The sequence below is a fragment of the Populus euphratica genome, unplaced genomic scaffold, assembly GCF_000495115.2.
Source record: "Populus euphratica unplaced genomic scaffold, PopEup_1.0 scaffold1019.1, whole genome shotgun sequence".
In the NCBI taxonomy this organism is placed as follows: Eukaryota; Viridiplantae; Streptophyta; class Magnoliopsida; order Malpighiales; family Salicaceae; genus Populus; species Populus euphratica.
The window spans coordinates 35,637-46,532 of NW_011500876.1; the positions used below are offsets into that span (position 1 = coordinate 35,637).

At 34.8% G+C, this 10,896-nt stretch overlaps 2 protein-coding genes across 2 annotated transcripts; one reads left to right on the forward strand and one right to left on the reverse strand.

Moving 5' to 3' along the window:
- Window positions 1–3,896: 3,896 nt before the first annotated feature.
- On the forward strand, window positions 3,897–6,542 carry LOC105116689 (uncharacterized). The gene is given in 7 exon segments (XM_011014136.1): window positions 3,897–3,961; window positions 4,277–4,304; window positions 4,381–4,512; window positions 5,201–5,270; window positions 5,396–5,504; window positions 5,506–5,804; window positions 5,807–6,542. Coding segments are annotated over 7 exon segments (864 nt in total). The 3' UTR covers window positions 5,968–6,542.
- An 87-nt stretch (window positions 6,543–6,629) lies between these two features.
- On the reverse strand, window positions 6,630–10,684 carry LOC105116684 (uncharacterized). Its single transcript, XM_011014132.1, has 8 exons — window positions 10,410–10,684; window positions 10,159–10,321; window positions 9,882–9,992; window positions 9,367–9,501; window positions 9,137–9,241; window positions 8,232–8,401; window positions 8,038–8,137; window positions 6,630–7,070 (listed from the first exon to the last, which is right to left on the reverse strand). The coding sequence occupies exons 1-8, from the start codon at window positions 10,499–10,501 to the stop codon at window positions 6,825–6,827; spliced, it is 1,122 nt and encodes a 373-aa protein (XP_011012434.1). The 5' UTR covers window positions 10,502–10,684; the 3' UTR covers window positions 6,630–6,824.
- Window positions 10,685–10,896: the final 212 nt, after the last annotated feature.

The following is a 10,896-nucleotide window of genomic DNA, read 5'->3' on the forward strand; positions in this document are numbered from 1 at the left end:
GATGGAGTTCATGTGTTAATATTATATACCAATTCAAATCTTCATCTTTTATGTTTTTCAAGCATAAACCATAAGGCATAAAAAAATTGAGATCACCCGTCGATGTGGGATATGAAAATCCAAAACCCATATCAGTAGGTGAAGGATAAGTAACTTACCTTATTAAGAGTACTAGTTGCAACTTATCATACACGTTTTGGGGTGTCAGACTCAGATGTGGGCTCGTGTCACCCATGAATCAAACCGCGAGGGCAATAAGGCCCAAAGCAGATAATTTATGGCAAGTTGGGTCCGACTGTTACTTTTGGTATCATAGCCAACCTCACTGGCTGTCCGATTGTACTCACGAGGTCATCGAGCTTTTTAAATGGGCTGGATTGTCATATCCCATATCGACAGGTGATGGATTGATAGCTTACCTTATTAAGAGTGTTGGTTGTAACTTATCATACGTATTTTGGAGTGTTAGACTCAGATGAGGGCTCGCATCATCAGGAACAAAACTGTGAGGATGGTAAGGCTCAAAATGAACAATATATGGCAAGTTGAGACCCAGCTGTTATTGTTTATTTTTTCTTTAATGTGTAATATTTTTTATGAAGAAAATGAATTACACATTATTATATCTTGTTGGTTTTTGAATTATCAATAAATGTTATGGAGGTTGTAGGATTTTTTACTTTTATTTTCCTATCCCATCCCTTTTAGACATTAAAGTTTTTTCATTATAGGTAATTATTTATTTTCTTTTCATTACCTTATCAAACATAGTAATGGATAAGTTTGACACGATAAAGCTTGTTGGACTAAAGTAATGTTACATATGTTTTGTGAAATTTACATTAAAGTTATTGAGAGATGCATGAGACCAAACACCTATTTTAATAAAGCTATCTAGAAATTTACCATACATGAATTCTTTAATAAATAGGTATTTCTTTAACAGAAGTATAACTTAAAAATAAATGGGATGAGATTGAAAAGGGTCGGAGGGTATAAAAAAAGCTAATATTTGAAATTGGAGTTCGTTGGAGTAGAGAACTTGGGACTATTTTTGTAACTGATGAATGGTGGCAAGAAAAAAAATTACAAAGTCATTTATATTTGTTATTATCTTTATAATTTCATTTATGTTGTTGCATTATTTAATTAATCTTCTAGCATTGTTAACCACATTCAATTTTCATTACGCAGGAAATGAGAGGAGAAAAGAATTTTAGGCATGCTAGGAATGAGCCCTTGTTGTGTGCCAAACATGACATTATATTTGGTAACATAGTGGTCATGGGACAATATATTTGGACTCCTTCGCAAGGAGTGTTATCTGATGGATATAATGGGGGTTTGAATTAAAAAAATATGAATAATTATGAAATTAATCTAGAAAAATGAAATGGTGATTCTAAAGAGGATGCAATTCTTAATTTTGTACATAATGTTAGCAATATAATTAATGAATGCAATGTCACAAATAGTAGTAACAATTATGGTAGTGTTAAGAGAAAGAGTGCATAACATATTACACCTCAATATCATGAAATGAAAAGGGAATCTAGAATGAAAGCATATTTATTTGCACTTTTAGATTGATTTGTTGAGAGTGTTTTGATGAGTAGCGATTTTACATCAACTTCTAGAGATAAAAAAAGATGTAGTGTTAAGGAGATTATAAAAGAACTGTATTTTATAAATAAAGTTAACTTTAGTTGTGAATTGCATACCTTTCCCACTGAATTGTTTTGTGTGAGAAGCAAGAGAGAGATGTTGGTTGCAATTGGATTTATTAATAGGAAATTCTCGTGGCTAAAAATAATGTTCGATCAACAAAGAAATCCATAGATGAAAAATGTCAAGTGTTAACTTGTTATCCTATTTATATCATTTAAATTTTGTTAAATATTAGTAAAACTGAATTTTTATGCATAATATCAGTTCTTAATATTTTTATATCATCATAACTTAGTTGTCTAATTATTTGCTATTAGTATGAAGTACAAGGGTTGTCTTTACATAATAGGTAATATAGGTAATTGCAATGTGTTTTTATTAATTTCTTTCTTTGAACACAAGGTTTTTAATTTCTTAAATAAACTATGTTAACCACTTGTCGATGTCATTTTTCATTTGTTAAAAGTAGCATGTTTAATTCAACAATCCAAGCTTTTGGTCTTTGCCAATGCTTACAATTAGGGAAAATAAACATGGCCTAAGAAAGTAACATTGAATTCATTACAGCCTTTAATGTCTTGTTTGTGTTGTATGTTGTTGACAACATAATAATTTTAGTAAAATTTTATTTATCTTTGTTATTATTCCATTGTGAAATTTCTTGGACTTTTTATGTTGTAGTTATTATTGGAATTATGTCATGTTGCTTATGTATTTTTGTTACTAAGTAGTTGAATTGTAGAACTTTGTAGTTTTTCAGCTTATTAACATTAAATATTGTTAGGTGAAAAGTTCACTTTGTAATAGACTTCAAATGTTTGGTTTCTTGATTTTGAATTTTAACTTTTATATATGGAAATCGAAAGCTCAACATGCATGTACACATTTATTAATTATTATTAACATGATCAAAAGATTGATATCTTATCTTAAGTGCATAAGTGTCGAAATAATAAATAACCCAGCAAGACCAGAGTCGAACCACAAGGAGGTTAACTATATAAATTATAAATAATAATAATGATGATGATGAGTTAAAGAGGATTTTAAGATGTAAGGTTGATGTGAAGATTAAAAAAGATAATAATAGTTGTCAAGGTTAGAGAATTCACTAATAGTATTTCAAATAAGTATAATATAAATTTCTTTTATTACTCAACTGAAAACCATACATAAATGAGGTTTCAATAGGATGATTTGTTATTAATAACTCATTATAAATTATTAACATGATCATATTAACTATCTTATTTAAGTAACACTAAAATTTTAAATATTATTAGGAATTCATGATGCTAACTTATGTTAATAACAAATAAAGTTCCTTTTCATAGCACATGTGTATGTTATACCATACTATTGGTTATGAACGTGCCAAACATTTATTATACCAAGTATTATATAACATAAATTTAGATTAATTATTGAACAAGTAAGGTATTAAAAATTAATAAGATAAAAATGATACGTGAATAGTGTCAAGTAAATTTCACGTGGCATTGTTCACGTGAATAGCATTCATTGGATTGCGCCCGACCAGGTAATTTTTTTTTTTAAAAATTATGTTTTACTTAAAAAACTAATGTTTAATATTATTTAATAACACTGCGTAAATTAGAAGAACATCGCATGATGATGTAGCATTTGTAAAATTTGATTGCAATTCCAATTTGTTTCTGATGATATTTTACCTGATTTTATTGTACGCTAAAAAAACCATGAAAATTATAGTACTTACCAGATGAATTTTATATGTGATGAAATTATAGATAAATTAATAAAATAATAAAAAATATTTGATATAATAATGGTAGTTAAATATACAATATTTAAATTAAAACTATTAATATTAATATATATTTTTTTAGTTATTTTATAACCTCAATTTAAAAAATATGTTTAACCAAATATTTTAAACTACTTTTTATTCAACTTCAATTTCAATCATAATTTTAAATAAATATATATAAATATTAAACCAATATCAAACAAAAACTACTTATACAAAATAATTTTTTTAAATCATAACTACAAACATTAATACCATACCAAACCCATCTTCTTATAAAACCAAGTCAGCTCCATAGTTGTAGGAGCCCAATCGTGGAGCCCACCAAGATCACAAATCAATTTTAACGGTATCCTCCGCAACTTATCCAGAGGGGACATCCTCACAGTATTTCTCTCATAATTCCCTGTTCTATTATCTTTTCCCTCTCCATAACACGATGTATCGTCGAGAACGCGATTCTGTCTCTAAACGACACCGTTCAGGTTTCAACAGAGAATCCAGGTAATCTCTCAGGGTTTTTAGGTGTTGGGTTCTTTTTGATAAAACCAAACATGACCTTAATATAATGCACGCCCTGCTTTGTGTTTCTCTACAGTGATACTTAATCTGTGACTGCAATTCATGATGTCGGTTTTCTTGGTTTGAACCAACGATGGCCTTAGTGTTTGGATGCTCTTCATTTTTTCCTACGCAGTGAAAATTAAAGGATCACTTAATTCATGAAGTGGGTTTTTTTTTTATAGAACCAAACATGGCCTTTGTGACTTGAATATGATGTTTATGGGATGTTTGGTTTCTTAAAGTCCTATGAGGCAGGAGAGATGGAAAACCAGAGACAGAAAGGGTAACAACTGACTCTAATTTGGATCCAAAGAACCGGCGCCGGTTGCAAGATGCATTACCTCTTGAGGCTCCTTTAGAACCCGTTTCTGCTAAGGTGGAGTCTGGGTGGTGTGAGAAAAGAAACGGACAAGAAACCAAATGGACATAGTGAAGGAAGCAAGCGTTCTTCCAACCCAACTGCTATACCTCGTTCTCGATCTTACTTTCAGGTTTTTTTTTTTTTGAAGTTACTGTTGGCATTTTGTTGAATTTTTTTGGGTGTGTCAATGTCATTATCCAATAGGAGGTCACAATAGAGATACTAAGTTCAGAAAAGCTAAGGTATGCTTGGGTGCCTATGGAAATTGAAGATTTGAGTTTGTATCATTGAACTTAGAGGCTTGGTATTGTTTCTCTGCTTTCATGAAATGCTATTCATAGTATACAGTATCTTAATGGTTGTCTTTGTAATGATTATTTTCTTCAGTCAAATTCAACCTTTGCTAAAAACAGCACCTTCTTTTGATTTCTTTCTTGACAAATCGACTGTATCGTAGATGTTTTGAAGCTAATGTGTTGCATGAGTTCTTTCAGTGATTGGAATTTGGAAGGAGCCGGGTGAGGTATTACATTTGCGCTCTTTGGGCAAGATGGATCTCTAATACAGTAGTAGCTAGTCTCTATGAATATTTGTGCTGTTTGATGAAAATAGGTTTTAGAGTCTTGCATTTACGTAATTGATTGTTTGCAGTAGTAAATGAGCAGTATTTCTTTCAATCTTAATTACTGGTGTTTTATTCAGTGTATTCAAACCTTTTTTTTTCTGGGCTGATATAGCAGGATTGTTGTCCGGCCTATACCTTCGAAACTTTCCGTGTATATAACATATTAGGCTTGCCTGTGCATCTCTTTTAACAGCACAATGAGCATGGTAAAGCCGGGCAAGCCGGGCAAGCTGGTCGAAGCTCTGGCAGGAGAGCTGCTGCTGGTGCGTTTTTGATTTCACTTGCAGGACTCCTAATTCTTTGACTTGTTATGTTTAGTTTCTTTTCCCTCTCTCTCTCTCTCTTCAAACATGTTCACTCACTGTTCCAGTGTTCTTTTCTTTTGAAGAATGTCGATATAGGGATTCAAAGGATGATCGGGACGAAAGGGAAGCAAACAGGCCAGCAGCTTATGATTCACGGCAACGAGAGGTGAAGCCACGAGGTAAGGGAGATGACCAGTATATGGTACCTTGATGGTTACTTGAAAATGGAGACTGAGCCACCACCACATGGGAGGAACAGACCTGCGTTTAGGGAGAAGAAGATTCCAGGGACGACTGACAATCCTGACAAAGCAAGTGTGGAGCCTCCAACGTCAAGCCATTCTGGTCGTCCTGTGTCCATCAGTGAAAGTAGGGAGGAAAGAGTCCACATCCCTCGCCATATAGACAGATCTGAGAGGCCAGCTGCTGGAAATAGAGGAGACATGCTGAGAGGTGGCCGTCCATCAAGAGAAAGATATGGTGGTGGGAATTATAGGGAAGAGGGAGATTCAGTGAGAGGCAAGGTCACCGCCCAAGTGTCATGCAAGGAGAGAAATGGAAGCATGATTTCTTTGATGATGCTAACAGGAGTCCAACCACCAAGAACGAAGAGGATCAAATTGCGAAAATCGAAGACTCTTTCTTGGCTTCATAGGAATACAGAGGAGGATGGCGTGAAGTTTCTGATCTGCATAACGTAGTTCTTTTTTTTTTTTTCTTTTTTTGTGTTGGCGTTTTCCCCTATCCAGACATTTTGAGCGCGGAGATGGTGGATTGGAGTACATTGCTCTTGTGATTTCTTTTTCACGGTTCAACAAACAGTTATCTACCAATCTAATTAGCACTCTGAAAATGCTGTTCTTCAATTCATTCCTCAAATGAGACACTATCAATATTTAAATGTTGTGCCTCCTCATGGCTCATATCGTTTTGAGCGCATTTTGGAGACGTTTACTGTACCTCTTTTTTTTTTTTCCTGGTCTCAAAGGGGATTTGAACTCGAGATCCTTGCAGAAGGCGCACAGCCGCTGGGGGCGCGGCAAGTATTTCATGCGTACAAAGTCATTTATTAAAATTGTGGTAAAATACCTTTGGTAATTTCTTGTCTTGATTTTGAAATGGCAGTGTGATACGATTCGGCAAAAGTGAGGTCAGGCTCTAATTTCGGTCCAAACACATTGATCTTGACCCGACCATGACCCCTCAAGATTCACACATGCAGGTTTTGAATCGTGGAGCTGCATCCGGCAGGCAACCGCAGGGTTTATGAATGGAATCAACATGCTCGTTTCCATGGACTTGTGGTGGTTCAGCTACTCGGACTCGAGATGTCTCCGTAGATGTATTACAAGTTTTCTCTCACACAGTATGCTAGCGATTTGATCATATTTTCAATAATACCAAGAAAAATCATCAAGAACCTCAACACTGCAACTAGAACTTTATCCATGCATGGCCTCCTTTTGAAAACAATTTCCACAATGTGTGACTATATAACCTCGACTAATTCATTCATCTACGTGAAACAAGGTCTTCAATATCAGTTACACCCAAATTTGGAGGCTTCTTCTCATCAGGCAAGTTGACCACCAGCTGACCACAAGCACCACTTATATCCTGACCCATTTGCTTACGAACTGTTGTCCGGATGTTATTTACACCTCTAAGAATTTTCTGGAATCTCAACACTTTCTCTTCGCTACTGGTTCTGAATTGACTCAGACTACCAATTGTATTGAAAGGTATCAGATTCACAACCTGCTTGGAAAGTAAAAAAGTTGAATGGGAATGAAATTGTATATTCAAGTAGCTTGAAGCTAACAATAGTTATGAAATCACAACTGAAAACATGAGCAAAGATAAGTGAAAGCGACAACAATAATGCAAATGGACAACTCATAAAAGACATTGGGCCACAGAGCATTCAAATTGTAAGCTGGATGAAAATTATGAAATGAGTGTAACTAAATTCCTTTAGAGGAATTCAGGCTACCTAATCTTTCATTGTCATTCATCATACCTTAAAACCATTAAGGTATGTCCATGGTTGGGAATTTAGGTTCATAAACATCATAATGAACCTCATCCACTAACCCTGCCAGTCATTATCACCAGAGCAAAATTAGAAAGTTAAAACAAATTTTTTGGTGTGTTCCATCCTGTGAGAGTTTCTTTTCTTCAAGAGAGAAGTTCAAATACTACGATTTGAGTTAACAATTATAAACTGGGGTTTGCTTAAATTCCTCAATCTAGTGATCTAGAAAGTACTTATAATTCTGACTGGTTCCAGGTGTTTTGGTTCTCCATCAAAATATGTTTTTCTAACCCATAGTAAACTCCCAGTCAATGAATAATAAAATGGGATGTGAATCTGTACCCAATAGAAAAGTAGGTTCTGCGAAGTGACATCGAAACTATCACGATTCATGAATGACAAAAAAAGATAGTTATGAGCAACAGAAGAATATGCAGATGCTCATTGGGTGCAAGTCAGTAGAAATTTCTTTAGAGATAATACTCAAAATTAAATTGGTTTGCAAGATGAAAGGCTGTTCTTAGATAATTAGGACTCGCTCCCTATTCTGCAAGTACAGTTTTTCTATGCCTTAAAGATTTTGACACTCAGCAAGCAACAAAACCAGATCTCAAGCCTTGTTATAGAGTTCCACATATAGCACCATTACATATAAAAATTTTGTGCTTAAACTCAAATTTAAGAGCTCACCACATCAAATGTCTCAAGCAATTTGCCTAGCTGGTGGGCATGCTGCTCTTCATCATTCACCCCATCAAGCATTATGTACTCAATAAAAATCTTCTGCTTACTGAAAATTGAAAGGCCAGCTGTGAGATAAACAAGTTGCAAAGACATGTAATTTAGAAATGAATTACAGAAATATAAGACTAGCAAAGTTTTACCTGTTCTTTTGATATGCTTGCAGAGCATCCATGAGTTTTTCCAAAGGGAAAGCCCGAGCTGCAGGCATTATCTGACAGCGAACATCTTGAACTGGTGCATGTAGGGACACTGCCAGGTTCAATCCAGGTAAATCTTTATGAAGCTTGTTGATAGCGTGAATTATTCCAACCTACAGAAGATTAGATTGAACCGGTACGCTTGTAAGTCAAATTTTCCTGCATTCAATAAACCAATTTAAAAATTTCAACCTAACTACATACTTCTCCTTAGGAACAGTTCGAGTTTAATAGATTATGAAATCCATGTCAAATATATCAAATAAAAGTGGAAGAGATAAAAACAAACAGTAAAAAATGATAATATAAGGAATCTTGTCTCGACTACTACATATGATGTCCTCACAACATTCCATTTCCAAAATTACAAATTGTGTGCTTAACAGGACCATTACAAGATCCCGTTTACTAAATTAAAAATCAACTCATATGCACAAAATTGCATTTTCATATATTCATATGTTAAAGTAAGGTAAATCAAAAAGCTTAACCACCCAAGATTCTTCAATTCCAAGTTATGAGCAGGCCAAGAGAAGGAAACAACAAAGATGAAGATGACAAAACAACAATGATAAGGTAAAAGAAACAGTTGTCATAGATTTAGTTAAGAAATCATGGGTTTCATCAAATCTCGAAACATAGAACATTGTAAACGTTACAGGCTTGACGATATGTGATAATTGAGGATGATATCCAGAAAAGTGTGGGCAACGAGGGCCCAGTCTTTCAAATTCTACTGGAAAAGCAGGGCAATGATTTAGTAAAGTCAACGGCTATGGAGCAAGGGGCTCCGGAATAAAATAGACAAGGTGATAGCAGACAAGCGAAAACAATGTCAGTGCACTTACTGTTGATACAGTTATTCTCTTTGGAGATAGCTGAAATGGAGCTCCTGACATAACACGTACTGCTTCCACCAAGGCAGAGTAGTTATTCAGTGGTTCCCCCATGCCCTAGTCACATAACAGAAAATCAAGAATTTAGACTCAATTTCAAACCTCATTTTGGACCAATATAAAGGCTCGGAAATGGCTTCTTTTTTTTTTTTTTTTTTTTTTTTGGGGGGGGGGGTGCTGACCATAAAAACAACATTCCGTATTTGTGATAAACGAGAGGCATGAACTAATTGCTCAACAATTTCTCCCGACGACAGATTGTTTTTGAATCCCATACTTCCAGTTGCACAAAATTTACAACCCATCTTACATCCAACCTACAATAAAAGAAAAGAGGTTAAAACAAACATTGTGCATGAGCAGCGCCTAAATGCATAAACCAACAAAAGCAAGGAGACACAAGAGATCAAAGGTAAAACTTCCTACAGATTAAAATTAGGGACAAGAGATGACTCAAATCAAACACAAGCCAAGCTTCATCTTAAAATCAATGCACTGAATTAGAAATGAACAATGACTCAAATTCTCTGCTTTCCCGTAAAAAGAGAAAGCAATGTTGCTGTGGAAGGCTATTGTCTGGTCAATAAAGTTTTGAATCGGCTCAAGTCACACATATACATGCAAAAAATGCTACAGCTTTGCAAGGCTACATTTCTATATATATATATATATATAAACACGGATACAACATTCATACCTGAGATGATATGCACAAAGTCGATCTTGGACCACCAGGACGGGGTTTCCCACAATATTTCCCCAACCGGGTGTCATACCTCATAATCACCGCCTCCACAAATGCTCCATTCTAATGATTAATCATCATAAAGTAAACCCAGATCAAGAAAGACCAATAACAGCCCCAATAAAAACACACACAATTTCAACCCTAAAACTCATCTTAATTTATATTTTCAGTAAAACAAAATATCATCAGAGTTACAATGAAGCCAAAGAAGTCAGTAGAGCAGTACCCGAAGCTTAACGAGAAGTTTGGTGGTGACCCCATCATTAGAGTTAATAACAGAGTCAACACTTGAAGCAGAAGTTTTGAACTTGGAACGCAAAAGTGAGTATGCAGATGAGGGTAAATCGGGTATTTCATCCCATTCACAATTAGGGTTCTTAATCACATACCTTAAACAATCCAAAAAAAAAAACATCAAGTGACATTAATTTTTTTTAAAAAAAGAAGGAAAAAAACAGCGTTCTTATAATTACTTACTTCCAAATAAAGGGAATGAAGTGAGTGTTGATGCCTGCTTTCTCAAACTCTGCCCTTACATCAGGACCGTCGAAAATCGATCCAACGCCCATATTAGTGGCAGTTTAGCCCTTCGATTTTCTCAGTTGTCTGTTGGGGTTTTCTTTCTTTCTTTGTTTCTTCTCTCTCTGTCAGCTCTGTCTCGCATCCTGGTTCTCGTGATGTCTTCGACACAAAACATGCTTCAAGCTTCAATACGATGTCGTTTCTATCTGGTAGTTAAATGAAATTAATCACATTCCCTTCTTTAAACGACGTGTATTGGCAACCGTGATGCCCTTTGGGTTATGGACGCATGGGCCAACCATCGCAGCCCACCTCCGAAGCAACCATATGCTTCAAAAAATCAAAATTGTAATTCTTTCGCACTGTTGTTACACATGGCTCAATATTCATTCATAACTTAATTGGGCTAGGTTTCAAATTAAATTAGAGAGTAAATAATTTA

Bases quoted from the DNA above. Each gene is read 5' to 3' on its own strand.
- LOC105116684 (XM_011014132.1), bottom strand. From the start codon at position 10,501: ATGGGCGTTGGATCGATTTTCGACGGTCCTGATGTAAGGGCAGAGTTT. The intron at 9,993-10,158 runs GTACTGCTCTAC...ATTAATCATTAG, and splicing joins AACTTCTCGTTAAGCTTCGG to AATGGAGCATTTGTGGAGGC. The intron at 8,402-9,136 runs GTAAGTGCACTG...AATCTTCTGTAG, and splicing joins AGAGAATAACTGTATCAACA to GTTGGAATAATTCACGCTAT.